This window comes from Bombus flavifrons, chromosome 13 (genome assembly GCF_040668555.2).
Source record: "Bombus flavifrons isolate JBK064 chromosome 13, iyBomFlav1_principal, whole genome shotgun sequence".
NCBI lineage: Eukaryota > Metazoa > Arthropoda > Insecta > Hymenoptera > Apidae > Bombus > Bombus flavifrons.
Window position 1 is genome coordinate 10,132,098 of NC_138454.1, and position 26,309 is coordinate 10,158,406.

At 37.0% G+C, this 26,309-nt stretch overlaps 1 protein-coding gene across 3 annotated transcripts; it reads right to left on the bottom strand.

The window, feature by feature from the left end:
* On the bottom strand, positions 1-26,269 carry LOC138186340 (angiogenic factor with G patch and FHA domains 1). 3 transcript variants are annotated; one of them, XM_069126138.1, is made up of 9 exons: positions 26,127-26,269; positions 25,342-25,541; positions 25,030-25,266; positions 24,796-24,954; positions 24,441-24,597; positions 24,039-24,199; positions 23,500-23,942; positions 23,180-23,279; positions 1-631 (listed from the first exon to the last, which is right to left on the bottom strand). In XM_069126138.1, the coding sequence occupies exons 2-9, from the start codon at positions 25,522-25,524 to the stop codon at positions 482-484; spliced, it is 1,590 nt and encodes a 529-aa protein (XP_068982239.1). In that variant the 5' UTR covers positions 25,525-25,541; positions 26,127-26,269; the 3' UTR covers positions 1-481. The 3 variants fall into 3 exon arrangements, with proteins under 3 accessions (XP_068982239.1, XP_068982237.1, XP_068982240.1); XM_069126136.1 differs by having other exon boundaries at positions 26,016-26,238; XM_069126139.1 differs by lacking the exon at positions 24,441-24,597 and adding an exon at positions 24,643-24,718 and having other exon boundaries at positions 26,016-26,238.
* Between the last annotated feature and the right edge of the window lie 40 nt (positions 26,270-26,309).

The following is a 26,309-nucleotide window of genomic DNA, read 5'->3' on the forward strand; positions in this document are numbered from 1 at the left end:
TAATTCTTGTTATATATATTAATCCTTAAATTGAGATCATTTTCTCATATTCTAACAGGAACATGACAATTTTTAATAATATTTCAATAACCACTAACTCATAACACACGCAAACATATTAGGAGAAATATTCTTTATTACAAAAATATTTGTAATTCATACTAGAGAAAAATTATAAATCGATGTATGAGAAATTCATATATAACATTAACAACTCGGCATATTCTTATTTATACTTTACACTTTTGTTTCTATTTTGCACTCGATTTTCTATTTCTATTTCTAGTTTTGTTTCTATGTATATACGATTCAAAAATCGTCTAGCAATGAGCGTTAGAATTTTTTGGAATTCCGTATTTCACATGACGGTGATGAGAATTTTTACGGTCGAACGTAATTGTCTTCGCTTACCGTGACAGACGATGAAAAAGCGCGTGCAATGCAAATCAAACGTTTTTCCCGACAAACGTTCACGGTGCAATTATTTCGCATGGTCGGTTATTTCTTTGTAACGTTGCTGGGTCTTTCGCCACAACGCCTGCTTCTTTTCCGTCGTAGAATCTAGCTCGATTGTAGGAAATTCGCTGGTCGCGCCGAGACCGGTTTTGCTCGGATTATTCGTCAAAGGTACCTGCAAGCAAAGAACATAAATGAATACGAGATAAGCAGATAATTGTTTCCACATAATGTTTCATACGCTGTTTTACATAAATGCGTTTTAATTTTTTTCTTCTTCCTTATCCTATCGTTTAATTATAGCAAGCGGACGTTACGGTTGGATACTATAGATTATTTACGTAGTTTAACTGTAGTTGCTGGCTATTTTTTTAATATTAAGGATACAAGGACAGCCTCTATGTGATGCAAAATATCACCACGTTCATTGAATTTCCGTCTACGATATGTGTATCATAAAATGTTTAGGAAGAAAGTAAAATTTAATCAAACCATAAATGTCAACTCTACTACTTATTTAAGCACCAAACACAACTGACTATTTATTTAATTGTAGATTGTTTGCTATACTTTATTCGCGTCATCTCTATAGTATAAATATAAAGAAGAAACGAGATCGAAGAACGGAGAAACGAAAGATTATTCAGCGACGGGTGTTATCGAGGGAAGGGTTATTTTAAGTTTCGAGTCGCAACCACTGGGCAGAATACCCTCTCTTGACGCGTATTTAGGGCAAGTGGCCTCCCCCGTCTGGCTTGTAAATGAGGCCCTATCTAGCTTCGTCGACACTTGACTTACTTGGTTGAAAGGAAAAGAGACGAAAATGAAAGAATGGAAAGAGCGTAGAAAGAAAATACGACGAAAGGATTTCAGCACGAAAACAAAGTCCGATCTGGCTGAAGATAAAAATATCTAAGAAAAGTGCCTCAAAGCCGGAGACGAATGAAATGATAATAAAATTGAAAAATAAGACTAGAGAAAGACGATAAAAGTATCAGAGGAAAATTTGTCAGTTTGAGATACAATATAAACAAGAGAGATAAAGATAAATTTGCTATATATACACTTTCATTAAAAGGAGCATCTTTCGCCTTTCTAGTCGGGACAAACATTTTAGTCCTAGCTCTAAATGCTTCGAATTATTAATTAAGAATATACATAGATAAAATTTTAGATAGAAAGTGGAACATGTTAAATTTCTTACAGTGGTTCAGAATGGTTGGTATTCGAAATGCAAACTGATCTGATAAAACAGATATAATAAGAATTTTTGTATAATTCTATTGAATTTATAATTTCTATTTATACAGCGACTATATAAGCGAATCAAGGAGTAATAATTAAAAATCGGTAAAGGGAAAGGTTTAGAACGATGGGAATTGAATTTATCTTATTAAATATTAACCACTAGAAATTACAAGGAATCTCGGAGTCGTTTCACAGAAAGTCAAGCGCCTCGGAAAATCTCAAGATCCATTTCATAAAGTTTCTTTGCCTACTCGCTGTAACTTAAAAGAACCTCGTTTATAAGTTTGAAGCAGCTGCAAAATGCAATACAGACGAATGGTTTTTAGGCTTTAACAGAGTCGAGTGTTCTTACTTTCGCCTACGTGGAATTCACCAAGTCGCAGAAATAACTCATTAAAGAAACGGTGAACTAAGGAATGGTGAAATATAATAATTAACACGGCTTTGATAAATACTCAGTCGCTGTATTGATTTTTACGATTTTCTTACCGCAAAAATACCGTTTTAATTACTGATCAATTTTTTTTAAAGCATACATTGAATTAATTTCCAATCGGTATAAAATTAAACTTACGTAAACGTGATACATAAGAAAAAACTTGTAACCAACTCTTCAAAATCGTTAATTATAACATGGTACAGAAATTTCTTAGGTGATTAAACTTTCCAAGAAAATAAAAGCGCCATTCAGATTCTCCAACTGTAGTTCACCGACCATCAAGGAAGAGCATCAAAGGGGTTGCACGGTGCTCCCTGTGAGTCGTTGTAATTATTTTTAGTTACAATTATCTTTATAGACAATTTCACCACCAAGATTTTTAGCAGTTACTTATCTACTACTCTACTAATAGATGTAACATCGATTATATAAAAGGGAATAGGATTGTGAAATTGAAACCTCGCTCTATTGAAACCTCGACGCATCATCCTGTTCCCCAGCTATTTATACAGAAAGCTTTCTAAAAATATTTAATTCACACGATCTCTTTCCCAAACTATTAAAAATATCACGTTTTTGCGGTACTTTAGCCAACATTTAACAACAAGAATTTCTGCTATGGAAATTTTCTGCTTGTACCATTCTCGCCATCGCGTCTCGTACTCGATTGCTCGAAGGAAGCAAGAAAAGGACGAAGATGGTAGTAGAAATTCGCGAAAAGGAGGTATACAGGGAGGATCGTCGGAGGAAAGACGAGAACGGATCATGATCGAGCGACAGACGCGTTATCGTGCGCGTAAAATGAGCGCTCGTTACTCGATTGACGAGCTCGCGAGACGTTCAGGAGCAAAACGGCTCGACTCGAGTTTCGCTTTCTCGCTCGACGATGATGGCGATGATGCATCCGTCTGGCCTGTCTAGACCACTTATATATATTATAACTGGCGCTCGCTCGTCCGTTCTCTCCTCTCGCTGCTCGCAAAAGACGAACACCACGACGACCTTTCCTCTTTCGTCTCCATCTCTTTTCATCCCTCCTCCGTCATAGCCAATGGAACCATCGCGAATATATATTTTACCTGATTTATGTCACGAAGATGATTAATCTCCCCGCCCGAAATGTTATCTCGGAACGGAATTAGTTTTTCTGTTGGCTCATCGTTGAGTCATCGCCTGGTGAATTTTGAACGGTTACCTAACCTTTATGTAACGCCGCGTCGCGTGCCTTTTATTACTCTCGATAGACGAGTCCACCTGCTATAATCTTGCACCATTAGTTTCCGTTCTTTTGCTCATTTTCAAGATCGGTCGAATTTTTATGTAATTTAGGTCATTTATTTGCTAATTTCTTGGAACTTCGTAAGATCGTAGAAACTAGGCGAACGAAGAAATAACGATGATAAGAATATTTAAGTAAATCAATGAGATTTTCTTTTATAATTACGATGTTAGAAGGCAAAATTCGTTGATACAACCTGACTGAAAAAAATTGTGAATATTATGTTAACGCAACGTTGGTTCTGAATGAATTAATGAAGCATTTGCTTTTGTAGCGGACAGGTACGACAAGATTTAATTGGCGATAATTAAGCCGCAACTGGACCGAGGATAATTATTCATATCGTACTACCTATTAAAAGTACACCTATCAATAGAATTTTTACATATGGATAATTTAAACATTTTCATAGAATTTTAATCGATCTCGTATGTGCAACCCCTTAGAATTATATAAATGTTAGAAAATGTGTCAATATAAAACGTTCAAAATAAGAGGAGAGTAGTTACTATGGACGAAAACAGAGAAAGAAAAAGTCTCTAATTGTGTTGGGCAGTAAATGTTTATAAAATTATATCAAAATTTACATCCTTAAAAACCTTTTGTTTTTCTCTATTTATTATAAAACTTGAACATACAAAATCTAACTAGGATATACTACAGAAATAGTTAAGGGTCAACACATGTATCATATTATCTTTCTGTCTTATTAAATATTTTTATTACGATTAAGTATCTCACTATCTTTTCTTCCTAAAAAGAAACTAGAACTTTTAATGTTATTAATTCCTTACTGATCTCGTTGCAAGATGACAAGATGCCACACGAGCAATCTTCTCGATTCGATCTTTTAAAGAAGAGACAGTATAATACGTGGACCATCGATCGTTCAAGTCTAAACTTATCACAGCTGCTCGCGATGAACAGATGGACGAGACAATGATACCCGGATTACTTATTAAAAATGGATTAAAAATGTCTGTTGGACGATGGAACAGCGCGACCGTTTTCTTATGTACGATGCAGACAGACATAAATCGATGGCTGAACGGAGAAGCGGCTCGTAATATAAGCTATAGACAGCCAAGTGAACCGAACAATGTTCGATCATTGAATTATTTCCATCGAGTCCGATCGATCGTTGCTCTAATGTCGCGACCCAGATATCATACTTACTTTATGAGAAAACTCTTTGTTTTATCTGTGTGAATCATTGCTTTAGCCAGGTCTTGACGACACCAGCCGTGAGATTCGAAATAATTCAACCAATTCCAATCGAATAAAAATTAAATATTAATTAGAAACGTATCTTTCAACTACTTTAAATTTTCTACGGATTTCATGATTTTAAATCTTTATATTGCGTAATTGATTTCTGTAACTATTCTTGAGATGCTTCAATTTTTATAGGAAAAAGAAACTTTAGTTTGTAACTCTTCTGTAACTTTTTTCTTGATTCTAAATTTGTTACAATTTTTTATGTTACAACTACTATAATTTGTTTTGACAATTCGTCAGTAACTCTGTTCAAATATATGCAACGGAAAGATGATCTTATCGGAGGCTTCAGTGTTAGCTATGGAAATATATATATAATAGTAGTCTGGTCCAAAAAGAGCTGTAAAGTAGACAATAAAGCATGGAACTGCTGGCAACGAAACGCGAAAACTGATGCGCGGAGACAAAGCGGGAACTAAAAGGGTGGAAAATAGGGAAATAGGCCAAGCTGGCTAGATGAATGACACAGGCGAGCGGAGGCAATGTACCGTGATTTCCTATTAGACGATGCAAACTCGTCGCCGCGTCGATGATGTTCACGCCTGTTACCCATTTTTCCTACCCACGCGTTTTCCTTCCGCAATCTTATTCAATTCCTATTCTATTACAGATAACAGCTTCTATTACGATATCTAGCACTGATAGAGCTTTTAAAAATGCTCTCTCAAATCCACAATATATCGACGTACGAAATGATCGTATCATTTAATAAATATCGATTATCGTACGAAAAGATGAAAGACAGGCAGTTACAAAGTATTAATTACATTTCCATATCTATTTTACATTCTACACAAAATTTAGCGCTTTAACAAAAAAAATAAAACCTTTCTCCCATCTCCCAAGCATGGCATTTCACCGATACGATCCAAATGCCCGAAAGTAAATTTCATTCCCGAGCGAGCAAATTCGATCGCGCAAGATCACGCCGATGACCAGAGCTGTTTCCGCTGGTTTCCGTGTCGGCGAGGAAGTCAGGCCACCAGCGCAGCGGTGCAATACACGACCGGCGCCGACGATTTCCAACGACAGAAAGGAGACATCTCGGCCGGAATCGACACAGCGTGGTGCATATGCACCTTTGAACTTCCAGGCCACCCGGTTCGGGACGAGGAGGAAGCAAAATTGCGAGGCTAGAAACACAGAGAGAAAGAGAATAAGAGAGAGAGAGAGAGAGAAAGAGAGAAAGAGCCAGACACCGACAACAGTCGGTCGTTCGTTCATTCGTTGCCAGTTGGGAGAGGCATCCACAGATAAAACGGTGCCGCTAGTACAATAACATATTGAGAATTCGCGGGTTCGCCGGCAGTAGGTGGTAGGGTGCCAGACGGTCTGTGCCAGTTCGAAAGTTTGTCCCGGTTTGCCCGTCTGGCATGCCGGGAAGCGAGACGCGGACGCACGTGCACCAAGCACCTTGACAGGTTGAATATGGGCTCTCCGGAGCGCGGAGACAGCATATTGGGTTCGAAACTTTGCTCGTTTACAACGTCGCCACTATGTCTGCCAGAGGCGTCGACGATGGAATTGGTGGTGGTGGAGGCGACGCTCTGTGTTACCTGTAGAAATAAATGTCGCGACTCGCACTCTCTCTATCTCTTCGCGCTTTTCCTTCGGTGGCTTTCAAAGGATGTCGCTTTTCTTTCTTTACTACAAAGTCTATTTCTCTGACACGCAGCTGTCGAAGCAAAGATTGAATGAACGACATGCCAGCGCGATTCGATCTAGGGAACGATGCTGTGATTACGTCGTTCTTTTCGGAAATTGCTTTGGGAAAATAGATGGTAAAAAGACGAAGATGGTCGAAAGTTATTTGGGGATAGTAATTTGAAGAATCATTTTGTGTCTTTTGTCGAGTCTCTTGAAGTATCGGGTATTTCATTTCTAATTGCTGAGCCATAAGCAGATTATGAACGTATGTGCATTTAATCCATTAAATACCAATGTTCGAAGATGCTCAAAAATTTGTATATCGTAAAAATTTGCGATTTAATCGTATATTGCGATAAAGTCGTATAATTGGTACAGGCTTAGAATGTTCAGTAAGAAAAGAACAATTATTTCAAATTATTTTCATATTAGCAAAGATTTAAACAGCTATGTACTTAGACCGTCAGTAAAACAGTTTTACAGGAGAAAAATAAAGATAGATAAAGCGAATAATTCACATCAAAATAAAAACACATAAATACCACGATAGAGCTTCTACGACTAAATTGTTACATTTTTTTATCGTTATTACCAAAACATCGCTTTACCAAAATTATTTTCTGTAGAATAATTCGAAGAGGAGCGCTCTGCCTACAAAAGAAATAAGAAAACATTCTCCTCCTCTCTAGTAGATCAAATTAAAAGCAACGGTGATCGTGAAGCGTGCACTGAAATAACTTAAAGCAGCAAGAGCGGAAGCCCTGTACTCGGAAAATGTGGGCCAATTACTTTCGGTCAACGTTTCCCCTGGTAAATACTCGAAAGCAAGTCCAAAATGAAACTCCAGGAACTCTACGAATCCTCCACTCTTGGAGGAACGTTCTTGCGCAGCCATCGGAGCCAACGATCTCTTAGTCGCTGAGCCGCGGCATGTTTGCACAGAATTAATTAGTGTTTGGTCGTCTATAGACTCTGGACTTGCTAGACTAAACTAGATAAACTAAGGCGCAGGTACCTTCATCCTCGTCACCATCACCACTTCCCGTCGCGCTTCTACCTTTATGTATACGTGTGAATTTGCGTAAAACATACACCGATGCACGCCTCTGAATCAAGACTCATTTAAATGATAGAATTATTCCACAATTCTTTTGCGATAAACGATAATCCAGTTACAATTTTAAACGATTGTAATTTGTTTCATAAATTCGCAATGGAATGCTAAACTGCCTTATCCTCTTAGATTTCTAATCGTTAATTAACTACGATTACCTAACTTGATTAGATTATTATACGGTAACCTAAATTAACTAATATAATTTTATACGCGTTACATTAGTTAAAATATCCAATATTATTACATATATGAATAAAATGTTTGATTACAATACGAATACCAAAGTAAAAATGTTAGGAATGTGATATAGTATGATTTTTTAAAATATTTGAACAAAATTATTTAATTTAATCCATCTTACGGATCGCTTTATACGATTTAAACTGGCAATTCTTATACTACATAAGTTTAACACAGAGGGATATACATAAAAAATGTTAAACTAGACAATTAATGTCATAGAACAAACGACCAGACGGAGCTTTCGTTCGTGAAACGAGGCAACAGATCGTTGCCAGTCGCTTGTTCATTCATATGTCTCGTTCGCAGAATGCATACACATGCATGTGCATCCGTCCTAGACAAGCATATAGACAAATGGGCAGACGTAGTCTTACATGCGGCATTCAGACGCTTGTATACATACACTTTGACGGCTTTATGGAGAGCAGACAGACACAGAGATGCCGCACATCCTGACCAAACTCGACACGATGTTACTGCAATGTCCTGCCTTATTACCTTTTTATTCTCTTTCCTTCCGTCTCTCCTTCGTATTCCTCATTACTCTTCCTTTTTTCTTGTACACTCTACATCCGTTATCTATTCTGTTACGTTGCACTCTTTGCTCATCTTTTTTTTTTATTTATTTTACTTCTTCTTTCTATTATATTATGAAGATAGAACAAGACAAAAAAGGTGCAGAGGAATTCAATATAAAAGAAACTTTTTAATGGAATGCTATTAATTATATTTAGTTCAGAAAAATGATTTTTAGTTAATCTTAATAAGTCATTGTCGGTCTAAAATATTTATAGAAGGACTGAAATATGTCTGCTTTATCATTTCTTGCGAATACGAAATTAAATATACAGGTATGTATATTTGGAATTTTTAAATTATTATTATTAGTTCATAAATATATTTGTACCTTATATTTGCTTTATTCTTGCCTTTTTTCGATTTTTTCGATTTTTATGATGGCAGACTTATAATTCAGACGACAATGAGTAGTTTAATTCATACCAGTTACGCAATAGATCCAGTGGTCAGATAATTTTCTACTATTGCGTTTTCTTCTTTATTTATATCTTCCTCTTCGTTCTCATAGAATTTCATTCATGAATTATGAAACTACCTATTATCTCCAATACATCTCCTAACACCACTAAATCTAAAATATAATTGTTTCCCTTCTTCTTTATTCTACTTACGGTAATTACAAAAGGAACTTATACACACCCTTGCTTCTCAATGAAGCGTCTTTTCGTTGTTTCAGTGTTTTCATTAAGTCGACATTTCATAGCATCAAATTTTGGCGGTCATATGAAAGAACTATTAGATAATACGAAATTTACTATAATTGAATTTAATATCTAACTACTACATAAATGCAATAATAAACACAATGGTATACAAATACTTCTTGTATCCATCGAACATCATTTCTTAACTTAATTCCTGAAATTCCTGATAACCGAATTTAAATTCCTCAATTGCAATAATATAATCAATAACAATTAGCAGTACAACAAAATTTGTATCAGATTGCAAGACATAGAACTCGAAAAACATCCCTTCGCTTCTTTTCACCCTCGATCTAAACATTCAATCACATCTTTATTCCGTCCAGCCCAATTCCCTTTATCTCTTCACCTTGTATCAATTCACCCCCGTTCCACCCTATGTTCTTTTTCTTTTTTTCTTTCAGCCACTCTTCGACTACTTTATCAATCAATTCCAGGCTCGTTTAATGCGTACACGTCGATGAATCGTCGAGGCGACGTACAGACAGGCGGGCAGACGTAGTCTTACATGCGGTCCGCTTGCACATGCACGCTTTGGCGGCTTTATGGAGAGCAGACACAGAGGAGAGGCCGCACGTCCTGACCGCGCGCGAGCATGGTCGCGCGATAATCCTGTGATGGATGTCCCTAGGTAGTCGGTAAGCCCTGCCAGCCAAGCTGCTCGCCACGTCGGTGTGTTTACCCAGACGGAAGCCGTCTGGCGGCGATAGGAGGACCGACCTATCGCGTGCGGTGTGTGCGGGCGATACGTCGCTTCTACTTCGACTACCACTAGGATATGCACCTCCGACGAGACGGCGTTTCAACAACGTATCTAGCCAGCGAATAATCGCGGCGGCGGCAGACCTCGCACCGAGAGCGGGGGCAGCTCCTTTTTTTCCGATCCTCCGATCTGATTGATCGCGACGATCACCCGCGCGATGGAAAGCACCGACGGGTACACGTCGTTTAACGTCACCCCTTCTGGGAGGTGGATACGTTGACGGCAAGCTAATTTGTGGAGATGTTCTTCGACGAAGAAAACGGATGCATGATGGGTATTAGGCACGGTGTGGTTCAGGTTGCTTGTTGATATAAAAGATGCGAGATAACAGTAATGTCGGGAAAATCCGCCATTTAACTTGTGTGGTCGATTGGAGAATGTACACGACATTTAAGTCTATGTGAATTTATTTTTGATAGGATGGAAGTTGTAAGTGTATAGAAGAAGATATGAGTGAGTAGTAGTTAAATTATTTATAATAGCAATGGTTCTATTTAATAAGAATTTGATATAGTATGTAATAAATAATATAAATTGGTATAATACGATATAATATCTAACTTTACACGTTACCATTCATTATCGAATATTCGTTAAAGGTTATGACATTTGTTATTTCAGTGTTTTTGTTTGAAAATAGAATCATCTGTGTATTTCATGTAGCTACGGAAGCTCGTTAAACCTATTGCATGTTGCATGTGCAGTGGAAGCTCATATCCGCGATGTAATGGGACCACGTCTGATCCGGATGAACGGAAATCCGGATAAACCGCGCATTTCCCATCTACTAATTTGTACCCACTACAAATACCATTTCAAATATATTTCTTACTCATTCACCAAAAAAAAAAAAAAAAAAAAAAGAAAAAACGAAAGGAGAAACAATCTACCACCAATAAGGCTTAATCCTCCGATTAATCTATCGAATACACCCTCAACGTTTAGTTGATACACTGCGGGAAAGAACGCGAATTAAATAACATTGTTTAGTGGCCAATCGAGCCTCGGTCAAAGCGCTTAAGCGGCCGCTAATAAAACGCACTCTTTAATTGCTTTCAGCAAACGTCGCAACGTTTAATCATTTAATCAATTATTTCATCAAAAGGAGCCAAAGGAACTTCCGATCGTACGCAATAATTATGTTCTTTCTGGGCTGTCTGGTTGCGTCCCGTTCCACGGGATTCACCGAGAACGGTCGGTTTGCGCTCGTCGATACGAGTCAGAGCCGGCTGCTGCTGGTTGTAATTAATAGATCTCTCGTTGTACATATTTGTATGTCGGGCCTGGTCGATTGTTCGGACAATGTACGCCTGTGTGTCGGCGGCATGGACGCACACCTCGTCTAGACCGATCGACCGCTTCTGGCTGCCGGATTCCTAGTCTGGCTAACGTTACGGACAGCCGACATACGGACGTATTACCGTCGCGTATACACGTATACACGTATACACGTAGACACGTGGATGTACACACAGTTGGACAGACTGTTAAACTGACGACGTGGTTATGCGCGCACGTGTGCGGCCCTCCTGTGTGCACAGCATTATGCGCTCGCGTCCGGTTCCTCCTGGCTGAGCTCCGGTTAATTTCGTTCCGTCTCTACGTGTCTCCCTGGGGTATCGTGCTCCATGGCCGGATCCGTTCTCGGACTCTGCCACGGTCAACTCGCCTATTACTCGCTTTTTACCGTCACATTTTTCGCTAATCTCCGGCAGCTCACGGTTTTTATCCTGACTGCATACTGCTCCTCGAACTACTCGACTTCTTCCTTCACGAATCGTCATCCAATGGATTCTTGCCAAAGAATCGTTTCGAACAACGATTTTTGACCGACTTTGATTAATCATTCTGTTATTTAGATAGATTAGATTCTATAGTTTGATCCTTGATACATAATGTATGTTTGTATTATATATTGTAAGTAGAATAAACCTTAATTGGTATCGTTGGCTCGTAGATGATACACAAATTTGGGTTAAATCGCTCAATTTTAGAATATTCTATTTTAATTTATATATCTATATCTCATATAATAAAAACTGAGTGAATTTTATTTATCGCCAGACCTATGACATAACTGTTTGCTTAAAATTTATTATTTCATGATCTATCGAAATATTTATATATAATTATGCATAATTATGGGAAAATATTTAATAAAAATATTGAAATTTAGTCTATTCTGTGACGGAAACATGATCAATGTTTTATTCTTGCTACGTTAGGTTACTTTCGTTCTGCAACGGAAATACGTTGAACTACACGGCATAATCCATTCACAGAACGTAATGAATGTTTCATTCGACAGTATCGTTCCAGTACTCCGATTAAAATATTTGCAACGTGAGAATATTGCATTATAACGCGATACGATCCCCTTCATTTCACAAGCACTTAGGGCTGCATTGCGTTCACGTACCGAGCACAGATTCGATGCACGTCTAGATGGAAAACTCCTTTCTGATATCTGCTGTGAATTCAAATAAGTACAATAACCAGGAAATGTTTAAGTTATACAAATCATACGCGAAATAGTTAAATTAAGCTATAGATCTTCTAGTATATTTAATTCTCGATTGAAAAGATTCTATGTAGTTAAAAACAGTCGAAAATATAATACAGGACCAGTCATAAATATTAGGACAGTTACTGGTTACCTGTCCAGTATACATAATATACAGTCGGATATATATAGTAAATTTATTAATAACACGATATTAAGCAAACAACTAAGATAAATAATAAAATCTATGAAATACTCGAATAAACATATTCCATACAACATCATCGAACTAATCAGACAACCACGATCTACTTAATTTCAGAATTCTAACTAAATAACGCTGAGAATGCCACTAGAATCCTGGCGGAAAGCCGAAAGCGTAAAAAGTATAAGACCATGAAAAATCACGAAAGCGAGAACAAAACAAAAGCTAATAAAACGTCGGACCATTTGCGTGGACTCGCGAGCAATCGAATATGCGGGTATCTGTCAGAGGCAATGGGAAAAAGAGATTCTGTCGAGTAAACAGGCAATCTGTGGCGCTATGGCAGCAACGTGCGGACACCGATGGCTGGCCAATCTGACGGTGCACCCGCATGCCAAGCGGTGCACCTATCTCCGCAACGGCGCGTTACGTGCAAGCGCGTTTACGCTCGGGAGCGTGTGTAACGACACCTGCACAATCTCTGATCCTGTCGTGCGTACGAGTCGTCTCTGCCTGCCTCTATCTACCCGGGTTTCTTATCTTTCTCACGCTTCTCTCTTCTCTTGCTATCGCTATTCTCCGTATGTACTTACGTTCTCTGGTCCGTTCATGCACCATCATCCGCAGAAAGTTTTTCTTTCTCATTTTCGCTCTTCCTTCATCGCCTACTGTCTCAGAGGTACACACACAGAGAAGTAAAAAGAGAAACAAAAGCCGAGAAAAAGAAAAGAAGAGCGGTGAAGGGGTAGAGAAGAGAGAAAAAACGACAGAGAGAGAGGGAGAGAGAGAGAAGGAAGGAGAAAGTAAGCGGCGCGATAATCTGGTACCCATGGTTAGTCAGCAGATCGCCGTCTAGACGGCAGCGGCGTTTGTGTTGGATTTATTTGTGACAGTGGGTTCCCACCTGTTGCCTCCCGCGCCCCTTACGAAACGCACCGCTACAACTTCTCTCTTTGCCCTTTTTCCTTTCTCCTCCCTTTTTATCTTCCTCCTTGTCGTCCTCGCAACCACCTCTTTCTCTTAGTCTCCCAGCATCTGTCTGTCTCTTTGCCCATTCGCTCTATCTCCCTCTTTCTTCCAGTTCCGTTCCGTTCTCCCAATCCGTTAGCGTACCATAAATCCTATGCGTTCTCCATTCACTCTATAGTCAGTCCTTCCTAACATTCCCTCTTCGCGTTACAAAACAACGCGCGCAAAGAAGGACAGACCCTCTCCCTTCCTCCATTCCTCCTCCTCACTCCTCCGTTGCCCTGCCGCCCACGTTGAACTGACACACGGTGAAACACGCATTCATGCTGTCCCCGGAGAATTAGCCCGTATTGCCAGAGAGAGAGAGAGAGAGAGAGGAATGGAGGGAGGGAGGTAGATCGTGCAACTGCCGAGGGGAAGACTCGCCCCAAGGAGATTAAGGAATGCTTCGTCAGTGACTTTGGAAATTTCGACGTCTGACTGACGCACGTCGGAAGCGGGATTTAATTTAGAGAGGAGGAACCGATCTGGCTCCTGCTGCTCTCCAATGGCTATACGATGGAGCCACGTGGACCGAACTATGACGGTCTGACGAGATCCTTCTTACGAGGTAGGATGCAGAAATGCAGACGATGTTTTAACCTGGATAAGTTAGACAGATTTTTGTATGAAACCAGACTTGCCCCTATATTATACGTAGGAAGCAGTCGATATTCTACATGTTCAAATAAATAATTGATTTGCCGAATGTGTCAAGCTTGAACATCATTCTTCGGTACCAGCAATTAACAATGATTAATAAAGAAGTTCATAAAACAACCACGACTACAGAATCCACATCAAGCTTCCATGTCATGGCTATAATTATCATGAAACGCCTTACGCCTTTTCTATGTACGATGAAATATGAATCTATAACTTCGGTCTTGCTAGAGTGGTCATTCAATCAACACTAGCTTAGCGGAAGATTGATTTTGATGATGTCATACCTTGGTATATGCATAAATTAGTACGCAATGAGTGTGCGGATAAAAAATCCCATCGGCTCACGCGTATTCAGGCGTATGCAAGTAGGCTCGCATGCCAAGGATACTTTATGTTTGAGAGAAGTGTTCAGGCACAGGTTAAATGTGTCTACCGTAATAAAATTTCATAAAACTAAATTCAATGCCATAGCTATTTGTCCTCTTTCGTCCTCTCATTTCTCCTATTTACATATGAAATATATAGTGATGTGTAAAAACTGTTGGCTAAATAAATTTTTCATTTTATATTTTAAAAGTGATATTTTAAAGAATTTTAACTCATATTTAATATAAATATAAGTAGATAAATATAAGATTAGATATCACTTTCGAAATATAAAGTGAAAAATTTATCTGGCCAGAGGCTTTTGCATATCACTGTGGTTATAATCTGTCAAGACTCGAATAATCGATTCTTTCTTCACTGATAGAATTCTCAAGGTAATTGGCCAACATTCTATGTTTACCGATTTTATCTTCTTTGATATTAATTCAATTCGAAGTGTGCATGATGTTTACTAGATGAGATCTTGCAATTAAAAGGAGCAGAAGTTTTTATGTGTAAGCAGCTTGCACTTTAATATTTATCCGTTGCTGCTTTCGAACTGATATGCTAGATACATAGATAAGTCGATAATTAAGATATAAATTGTGTATGAATACTAATGAGGAACTAACAAATCGCGATAGTGTTTCTTTTTCTCGATTATTTATTTATATTTTCAGCGTTATGTTAGAGAAACCGTGAGAATATAATTTTGTAACTTTTTAGTTTTAGTATTCGTTTAGTATAATTGAAACAATAGAATACAGATTTTGCCAGACTAATCGAAGAAATCAGAAATAAAATTCTATTAAACTAATACACGGTTGTATTTATATTTATTTACCGCAATTTGTATAGATTTGTCTTATATAAATAATAATATGTATGCAATAAACCGACATGAAAAAGTAAACACAGATATTTTAGCATTAAATTTAATTAAGGCTTCTAAGAAACTCACATTACCGAGAGGAATATTATGGAAACTTGTACGATAATGTTATTTAATTTACATGTTTCATTTATCGCGATCACGATAGACATCGGCAATTTTCTGCCTCAATCTAAATCAAATACCAATAAATTGTATAAAAATTCCTTTTAAAGTAGCTCTAAATGACCACTTATAAACAAATATCGCGACAGTGTGTATATAACGATCGTAAAATGTTCCTTTTTGATTTAAATTTATAATCACGACAAATCTCGCATAAAGCCAGCGATAGCTAAATAATAGGCTCGGTTAATACTTAATGTTAACGATCCGAAATAAATAAAACCAGTTTATATAAAGAATGCAGTAGATATATGACGCGGTACACGCCCAGGAACAGCATATATAAAAGGGCGCAATTATGAACCCGTTAAAAGTGGTACCGAAGTAACTTTATAGGCACAAGTATATAGAATTAAAGTTAAGGAAGAGCGTTAAAAATTTTGTCCTGTAATTTTCATAATTTACAGAATGGACACAGATCGACGAATAAATTTCACTAAGTGACTGGCATCGGGTCTTTCGTTCGTCCTTTCTCGTACACCTTCCCTCGAGATGCCTATATTTCGAGACAAGATTATAAAACTGTTCCCTTTTTTCACCTTTTCACCTTTCGCTAATAATCATCGATTCAGTGTCTTTCTCGTGGGTCAAATTTCGAAGAAATTCTAGCAAGCAAAAATCGATTCCAAAGTTATGCCCTATTTTATGTATTTTTACATATTATGTGCATTTTGTAATTTTACCAATACGACTTTAATTTATTTCTACAATTTCAACTAAGATTTCAATTTATCTCATAGAACTATATTAATATAATATACTCGTTTCTCTACAGTTATTCAACCCTTCGTTTCAATATATATTAACGTCCATTTAGCGTAACAAAACTCTTTCCAGTGCACATATTACTCCAAAGCAGGCGTCATAAAAAGAGTAAAATAACATCCTATCGTAAAGAAATTAGAAAAGCCGTCAAAAAAAGTGGCGAATGGAAAATTGCATTAGCGGAACACAATGAGAATTTATCACCGTTGATCTTTGCCATAACCGGTAATATAGCATAATGCCACGGCTGAACTCTTAATCTATGGTGGCTGATGTATTAATTGCTCACGATTGTGACTTATAATCGCGCGAAAGGCTGCACGGCCGCTTTATCCGGCACATCAGGCTATCACGCTCTGAGGGTTTATTAGCTGGTGTAATGAAAGTGTCCGAATGCGTGAACGAAAATTTCCAGTGAGTGAACGAGCGTGAAGAGGGCGAGGGGATACCCTTTCCAAAGAAGTTGCGGGTAGAGAGCCCTTAAGGATCGTTCGAGCATGGAGATGCGAATCCACCGGTGCCGTGGATGTAAGCTGGTCGATCAGAACCGGCAAAAATCAGCATATCTGCATAAACCGGCATGGCAATGAACGAAGATCGTAGATAAAGATTGCACATTTTTTCGCATAACTTTGTATCGTTCAGCCGTGACCGACGAAGCTGTACCGACGACGACGTCACAAAAGAGAAGCCATTGTATTATATGGACATGGATACTTGGACACGTAGATATTTACTTGAATGGACATGGATCGATGAACGATATGATAAACGCGCAAAAACATGGAGCATAAAACGATTTGCAAATCGTTAAAAGGCACCTTGTGAGTAATTGATAAACAGATTGATTTATAGGTACCGGAATATAGATTGTACTGTAGAACGTAAATAGACTACATTTGAAGATAGGATCAAAATCGCATTACCACCCTAAAACATAAAGATCGTACAACCCGATTTAAAAAAAAAATTAGTCAAAACATTGACTAAAAAAAGTCCTTCTAAAATAACTACTGCCCCGAACGCCAGAATTCCTGTAACCTTCCCCGGTACGTCATGCAAACATTAAAATCAAAGCCCTACGGATAAAGAAAGTTGCGGGTTGGAAGAGGCAAACGCTGGATGTAGCCGGGAGGAAGGGTTTTTTTCTCAGTTTTCGACGATGATCTCCCAACGTTGTCCCGAATTCCAAAGACAATGGGTTCCCTCCGGGGCAACCGAGGGAGGTCGAGAGCTGATCCTCTCCGTATCCTTGCACTCTCCTGCCTCTTTGCATTACATAATATCGAAACGACCTTGCGTTCCGTCGTACCACCTGCGGCAGGACTGCACACGTACACTTGGTGTACAACTTCCGCTCAGAACCCTCTCTCTCTCCTTCTCTCTTCTCTTCTCTTTCTCCCTCTATCTCGGCCTCTCTTCCTCCCTTTTACTCCTTTTTCCTGGCCCGACCTTTACGTCTTCGTTCAACGTACGAACTTCGTGCATTCTGCCCCGTGTGCCTTTTTCTTCTCTTACCACTATTTTTACTTTCGCCAGAAGAAAAAGGGACCGGTGGATGAATAGAAGGCGCGCACAAGGCAGCGAAACGAGCAGGAGGAGGACGCCAGCAACAGGTTTTGGCGGACAAACAGGAGACCGGGAGAGTCGCGAGTCAAGACCTACGATTCACTTTTATCCGGTTCTCCTTTTTTCTCCTCGCTGCTGGATCTGGCGCGAATCAAAACACTCTCGATTCGGACGCGCCGTCAATTATCCCGGGAAAAGACGAAAGTTGAAAGCGAATCGGAGAAATGTGAGATGAAGGGGATGGACGAGAAGATATTCGAGCCTCTCAAAAGTCAAATTTTCCTTTTGTAAATTCCTCAATTTCGTTGTTCAAATATACAATTAGCGTTGAATTTCTAAAAATCAAACGACTTGCTCCCATGAATTTATCTATTGGAAATAATGTCAAAGTATCCATATTCGGAGTGGTATCGATCTCTAAGAAAGATACTTTGAATAAAATGCATGATTTTTCCAAACATCCTCAGGAATGGAATTCGGAATTCCGTTGAAATTAATATATTGGCAACCTCGCTACTTGTCAGACAGGTTGTGTACATTTCCTTTGAATTATAAAAAGACAAAAATCTATGAATTTTCAGTCAGGAAACGTAATTAATCAATGACACGCATTATTGCACCATCGTCGTAAGATCTGAATCTTTGGATCACGTTTAGAAAGTTGCTTTCGACATGGCAGGTCAAAATCAGTTGCGACTAAGGGTGATTTTCGTACGAAACTCACGAATATCACCAAATCAATTTATTTTATCGAGATTTGTACTGCAATTATTCATGTATGAAAGTACAAGATATAAGAAACACTGACACAGGAGAAATATCGATGGATATCAAACTATGTTGCTTTTTGCTAGTTAGGCGTATTTGAAAAATTAAGATGATAAATGATATAACTGACAAAATAATAAAAACCAATTCCTTGATGCACAGTCTCGATACAAAACTTTTTAATTTCAAACGCGCGTGCAATATTATGCTTCTCAAAGAGAAATCGTAAAAAGCTCTTCCAATGAAAGATTTTATGGAAGCACCACGAGCCTCATTCCTTTGCGAGACTACGTTGGATTATTTATTACGTCATTAATCAATCAGGTTTTTCCTCACTGGTACTGTAAAGGGCGAGGAAATGCAATATGGAAATGAATGTAAATCGTAAAAGGCACTACCGTGGATATTCACGCTGTAACCGTGAAATGGCTCACAACAGCCGGTATACGCGAAAGTCCATAAAATGAAATTGTTGCAGTTTCCGGATGCACTTTAAGGCTGCCTCATATAGAAGCGAATTGTAACACGTTACATCTATTGCGTTTCAGTTGCAATTGTTTAACGATCGACGTTACAAGTCGGTTCAACTTTACAATCCCAATACGTTGTATAATACAGTCCCAATAAATTGGAAGCTTATTGTATTATATATTATAACAAAGTTCCATCTCTTTCATTATAATTATTTCATAAAAATATTAGCTTACATAGATATCTGCGGTTTAATGAAGGGATTGAACATACAAAATCTAACTAGATAATACAACGAAAATGAACGTCAAGTAACCTTAAATGAACTTTAATACACCTCTCAAATATTCATTATATATTTTCATGAAAAATTTCCCTAATTTCAGTAACCTGCAACGTATAAATCTCAAAGTTTCAAAAGAACACTTTACTTCGTACAACTGAAGACATTTGTAAAGTATGCAGAATAAAAATCGAGTCCTTTATTCTAATTCTTAACTCCACGTTACCGAAGCAACAGCCTTCTACGTCAAAGCAGCACGCTAATAAAACTTGCATTGACCTGTTATCTCAAGTGTCTCTTGTTAGAGATCGACTCTTTTACGCGAGCCAATAATAAAAAGTAAGTACTCGCCTTACCTTGCGCGAGTGAAGGCACTCAAATAAACGAACCTACCGAGATTTCATTCGGTCAGATAGGACACGCATCCACCTACACCTGTTAAAAGCACTTTCATAGTACGGGACAATTTTATACTTTATCGCATGCTCGTGGTTTACTGTCAATCGCCATTCGAGAACTTTACAATGTCTGGTTTACGAACTCTCGGAGCGAACACGCGGATTCACCCTCCAAGAGCTAACCGTCTCTCTCTTCCTTCTCCTACCTTTTCACCCCTTTCTACGACCGTGAACGTGTTTCCAGTTTACGATGTAGGTCATATAGGTTCGACAAAGAGAACCTGCAGAAATAGGTACGCAACGTAAAAACGGAGATAGTCGATATAAAATTGTAACAACTGGTTGCGACGTAAAGCGGCTAGACGAAGAGAACGAACGCGGTATTACGTAGTTGCGAATTTGATTTCAATTTTATTTAGAGTTTCATCTCATCGGTAAATAAGATGTATACTTGTCAATATAATTTGTGAGATATAATATTGGTATTTTTTGATAGTGACACATAAATGCGTAATATAATATAATTTATGCAAATTTATATCTTTATGAGCGTAACTAAACAAGTGGAACCTGTGTTTATGAATAGTCAATGTACTGTATAGCAATTAACATAGTTTTGTTAATAGATGCATAATTTTAAACGAAAAATGTTTAACAAGGAAACAACTTATTAAGTGCGTTTTTAAATGTGCAACGAAATACGTATGCGCAAATAAATCACGCGATCTCATGCCCAAGATAGATCATAATAATCTTCGCGAAATTATAAAGCCATAAATCATATTTCTCCCTTAAAATCACGCGATCTTAACGTATCTTTAATTGCTTGAAAGCTAGTTATACGTATACGATTAAATCGCGTAATACATGTACGCTCGAAACTGTACCATTTCCCTTTGCAACAAAATTACAATAACTCGAAGAGAAGAAGAAATTTCCGCAGTATCTCGAATCAACTTACTTCTCTGTATCACAAATTTCCGTAAAACACGTACATTTACCATCCGTAAAATTGCTTCCTACATTATACAAGCGGTAAGGACAGAAACAGCCGATGCATGAAAATATATTAATTACTTTACACTCGTTAAAGACTCGTAGAAAGAAGCACTGACTCTTCTCTCGGTCTCTACATAAGGCATGGTATGCATCGTGAATCGTGCAACAATAGCAAAAGTCAAACGGTGTTTTACGAGCAAAAAACACAGTGTAGAAGAGAAATCGTCGTCCACGGAGGAACGAGGATTACAACGAGAGGGAAGACCATCACACGGATAAATTTACTGGAGGTTGTCGGACATCAAGGAGGATAAAGGTGTACAAGCAAATTTAGCAGACACGCGTCAAGGTACACAGAGACGAGAGAAAACAACGGTCTCCATCTCCCTCAGTTTCCTTTCTCCCTTAATCCACCCCCGTGGAGGAACGCGCTATGTGCCTTTCCTCATCCCCTCTCCTTAAGCTCAGAGCGTGCAATAGAGCATACGATGCGTCTAGACAAAATAATGATTTGGATTTCAATACATTTGCATTCATTACCCGGGGACACCTCTTCTGTCGCTCCCTCTCGCTCTCTGCTGCTCCCGTTTTCGTCTCTGCCCCTCGCGACGATCCCCTCTACTATTCCGTTTCATGTCTCGCAGAGTTACGCTCGTTATCATATGAATGCTCTGTTCGTACCGTCGGCGCTCGTTTCGTCGCCGTCGAAACGCGATGCGGCCGAACGAGTAAGCAGCACCACCAGCAGCTAGAACCTGCTTGCTGTCTGGCTTTTGCACACGCTATCTTCCATGTCTGTATTACACGTATATACGATGCACGTGTATTGGTATCGTACGGTGTATCGGACGGGTCAGTCAGGGGGTGATGATGGTGATGGTGACGGTGGTGTGGAAGCAGTAGAGGAACAGAAAAGACTCGCAGGGGGTGAGCAACAGTAACGGCAGTCCACAGTTTTTAGCGTGTCACGTCGCGTCACTTCGCTTGAAAAAGGCGAACGAGGCCGGATTGCGAATTGCAGCGACACGACCCCGTTCAGCTAATGAGTGGCTAAGCGGCCGACGTTTCTATGCACCTTTTGCACTGGACACACGTGCTACACCACGTTTGGCTTGATGCTACAGGCCGACAGAAAGGTGAAATGAGAAACGTATCGCAATTGCCGATTGACGTCATTGGCATCGCGACGGCGTTAATACACGCGCTGAGAACGACATTCTCTGTCGACGTTTACATACCGTTGGCATCTGGCGTCTGGAAAGCCATTTCTGAGAGCTATGAAGACGAGACATTTGACGCGGACACTTTAGAACATACTGCAAGAGAGATGTCAGTCTTCGAATTGACGCCACTCTGTTTTTAAAGGAGAATTTTGGAGATTTTGAATTGTTTAAGTCGAGAAACGACTGTCATGTTGTATTAGAAACATGCTTGCAATCTATTTGATCTTGTATAATATAATTTAAATTTGTAGGGTGTACAAAGAGGGAAAAATCCCAGAAAATAGCGAAAATTGGCGTACCCTATCTTATTTAGATGTTGCGAACTTGTCTAGATATTCCAACTTTAACTTATTGTTAGATATTGATCTTTAGAGAATGTGAAGAATATATTATATAGTTTGCGATAGAAGGATAAACTCAATTTACTTTGAAATTAATTGTTACGAAAAGTTTGTCGAGGCTGAATTTTTCGATTGCAATTGTAAAATAGTAGTTCTAATTAACTAATCTATTATTTTCTCACATGTGAATAATTAAGTAGAATTGCCACCGTAATAATTATACCTATATTTGCGAAAAAAGATAACTATTTTATTGTAAAGTATACAATTATTTTCAATGCAATATTTAGAACATACTTAAAAAGAAATGGTTAAGCTTATGAATGTTTTTTCTTTTCTTACTGCAAACGAATCAAATTCTGTTATATTTAAGCGATTAAATATCTTAAAATTACGTATCCCATTATAAGAACCGTTGAAATGAACTGAATTTTTTTTACATTAGGACAAAATTCTTTTCGTTAATGTATAACACAATAAAGCGACGAAATATTTGAAACATTTAAAATAGTCATAAATTCTTATTTTATGAATTACATCAACGTTTTGGTACGGAACATAATTGTATTACTCATTTAACATAAGTTAGATATATATTAATTCCAACAAAATCCAATATAAAATGACATAATAATACATAAGTATTATTAAAATCCCTATTATCTTTCATGGCGCTATAATTTATATGTTTATAAATATAAGTATTATCATTTAGAATATTGGTACATTTATACTGTATAATATATCATAGTAAAAAAATCACATGTTAGAACAAATACTAAATTTGTAAGGAAGAAGACTTACCGGTTCAGTTGGTCCATCTCTTTCCTTCCCTAAGGATTGCCCCTCAGACCAGCCCATTTTTGATAGCAGTTTAAATCCCCTGTTGTCTTTTGCTATAGATCTGTAAATAAAATACATAACAAATACATAATAAATGAAATATATGTAAGTGAAAACACTGCATGAGAAGACTCACAAAATAAACAAGAAATAATAAAAATCTGGAATTACAAGGAAAGAAATGAAAAAATAAAATAAAACACTGATAACATGTTATAAATATATCTTAATTGCTTAACTGCAATTGTTTTAAAGCATAATATAACAAATAAATTACTTACGTATCCATTGAACTTTGTTGTGTTTTAGCATGATGATTCAAAGAACCAATGCACTGTCTTCGATTTTGCGCTCTGTCTTGGTACCCCAATGCTAATTGACTAGCACTTGCGACATTATCTTTTTCTACGCCAAACTTATGTTTCAGCCGTCTCAATTCTTGTTTGTGTTGGTCTTTTTTAGAAGCTTTGTTCTCTTCTGCGTTAATGCTTTGCTGAACAAGTCCTGGCTCACAATGGCCACAAGTTTCATTTCCATTATGAATGTGACACAACAATTTCGTAGTACTAACTTGTATAATCGAACCATGTGAAACTTCATGAGGTTCAGATTCTTGCTTAGCCACAGATAATCTTTTACCATTCAAGAACGTGCCATTTCTTGATCCTAAATCAATGACTTCGTATATTTTTCTATCTTCATTATATAAAATGCGGGCATGATGCTGAAACATCAAAGTTTTTTACTTAATATCTTATACAAATAATATTGTATACGTAAAGAAACTTTTGTTATTAACTTAAAAATCTTTTTAACTTACTTTACTTATATTTATATCTGGTATTACTACAGAATGATCACCTTCACGACCAATTGAACCACCAGTATATGCAACAAAAAAGAGACTCCCAATTTTTAATTTTGATAAATTGGTTTCCTTAACTATGATTCTCATGCATGGGGGATAGGTTTTCGCTAAATCTGAAATAAAAAATCAAATCGTTACAACGAAAAATTAATGAATGTACTTCCATTCATAAAATATTCTAAGTATTATTTGCAAACGTATATCTATTCTACTAATTATATTGTAATTGAAATTAATTATATAACTGAAATGTAACTAATAGCAATTATATATGTAATCAAAACAAGAAAATTAAAATCCATGAATCATTAGTTAATAAAATTTTATTTTTGTGCAAAATAATTAAAAATAAACCTTGATCTTCCTCATGGTCACTGTCACTACTAGTACATAATTCTGGAGTAATGTCATTAGAATTGCTGTCACTATCATTGCTTGAACATTCACCGTCCTCAAGTTCATCTTCCGACTGTTCTTCTCTTTCCGCAAGTTTGCGTTTTTTCCTCTCATCCTACAAGAGAGACATGTGTGCATATTAAGAGCATAGGACAATTACCTAGTGCTTGACGCCTGTATTTTTCAATTGATATGTTTGAAAGGCCATTTATTAATTCATGTATGTCATCTGAAACCTGGAATAAAAAATGCTTGTATGTGATAGATTTTCTTTAGAAATGTCGTATGTAACAATAATAATTTAAACCCCAACCTTGGTTGTCTTTCTAGTTTTCTGCTCCTTCTTGCTTTTCACATGTGCAGCTGCTTCATTCACAGTTACTTGTGCTTGACTATGGAATTGATATGTTCCACTAGTTTCATCATAATAGTAATATGTACCTGTATTACCATCATAATATAAACCTTGTTTCTAAAACAGTTTTTTTTTTATGATATGTAAGGATTATCAATGAAAATTTAATACTGTTATTGCATACATACTTACCGCATCATAATAATATCCACTGTTGTAATCATAATATAAACCAGAAGTTTCTTCATAGACAAAACCAGTTTGCAACAAAGCAGACTCAGCTACTTCTTTAACTTGTTGTATAATACTAGTTGATGTTTTATCATTATTAACATTCCAATCCTGACATGATTCTTTTTCATATTCTAATGGATTCGTTTGAGTTCCGTAGTCAATTAAGGTTTTCTTCTCCATTAATTTTTTATTTTTCTGTGAGCAGATAAAAGTATAAAATAAGACATAAGAAATAACAGAAAAACTATATTTAAGAAATGTAGTTCTCACATGTTCACTGAGTTTATTTCGTAATTTGGCGATCTTTTTGTTTTGTTTTTTAATGTGATCACGCATTCTTTGAATAAATCTTAAAATATGGGGAAAATTATGTAGTTCTTCTTGGAAATCCGCTTCAAAATCTGATTTTATTTCTCCTTCATCACTTTCACTAGATATGTTATTTTCTATCATTCTGTTTGCTTTATATGCTGAAACCAATAAAATAAAATTTATTATTTGAATTTTAAATTTTCATTAAATTAAAGAAATGTTTAATAGTAGTTTATTAAACAACTTTATTTACAATTTTTGATAAAATATAAATAATATACTTTACAAAAAATTTGAGTTTTAATGTTCAACAATTTATAAACAAAAACGCTAGACTTGGAATATAACCTCTAATCCAGATAACGTCGAGAATCAAACTCACTTATACAAATGAAACAGAATAAAAATAAGAATAGTACATATAAGATTATAACAATATAAATAAAATTTATATAATATTATTTATAACCTATAACTTATAAATTATAAATTATAAATTCATACAATAAATTTATACAACATGTATATACAATATTGTAATACAATATTTCTATTTCACATTTCCGTTTTACATTTACGCACAAATTACAATATATCTTGTTCTTTAATTTCAATTAAAGCATGATACCTACACATTCGATGTATCTATAAACAAACTTATTATTCGTAGTGCTAATTTAGTTATGTCAACAGAGATCAATTCATAGTTTTACTTGTACATTTAAAATACTGTAATTCTTTACCTTTCGCGCCTTTTTAAAATATGTATCCCTTTTCTTGTGAAGACAAACGTAAGAAACTTTTCCAGAGAAAATATAATAACTTTAGATTATATATCTAACATAAATAAATGAATAAGTTCCTAGTGTGATCATTCTGCCATCTGGAAACAGCTGTTTGTTAACACCCCCGAGCATCATGGCCGC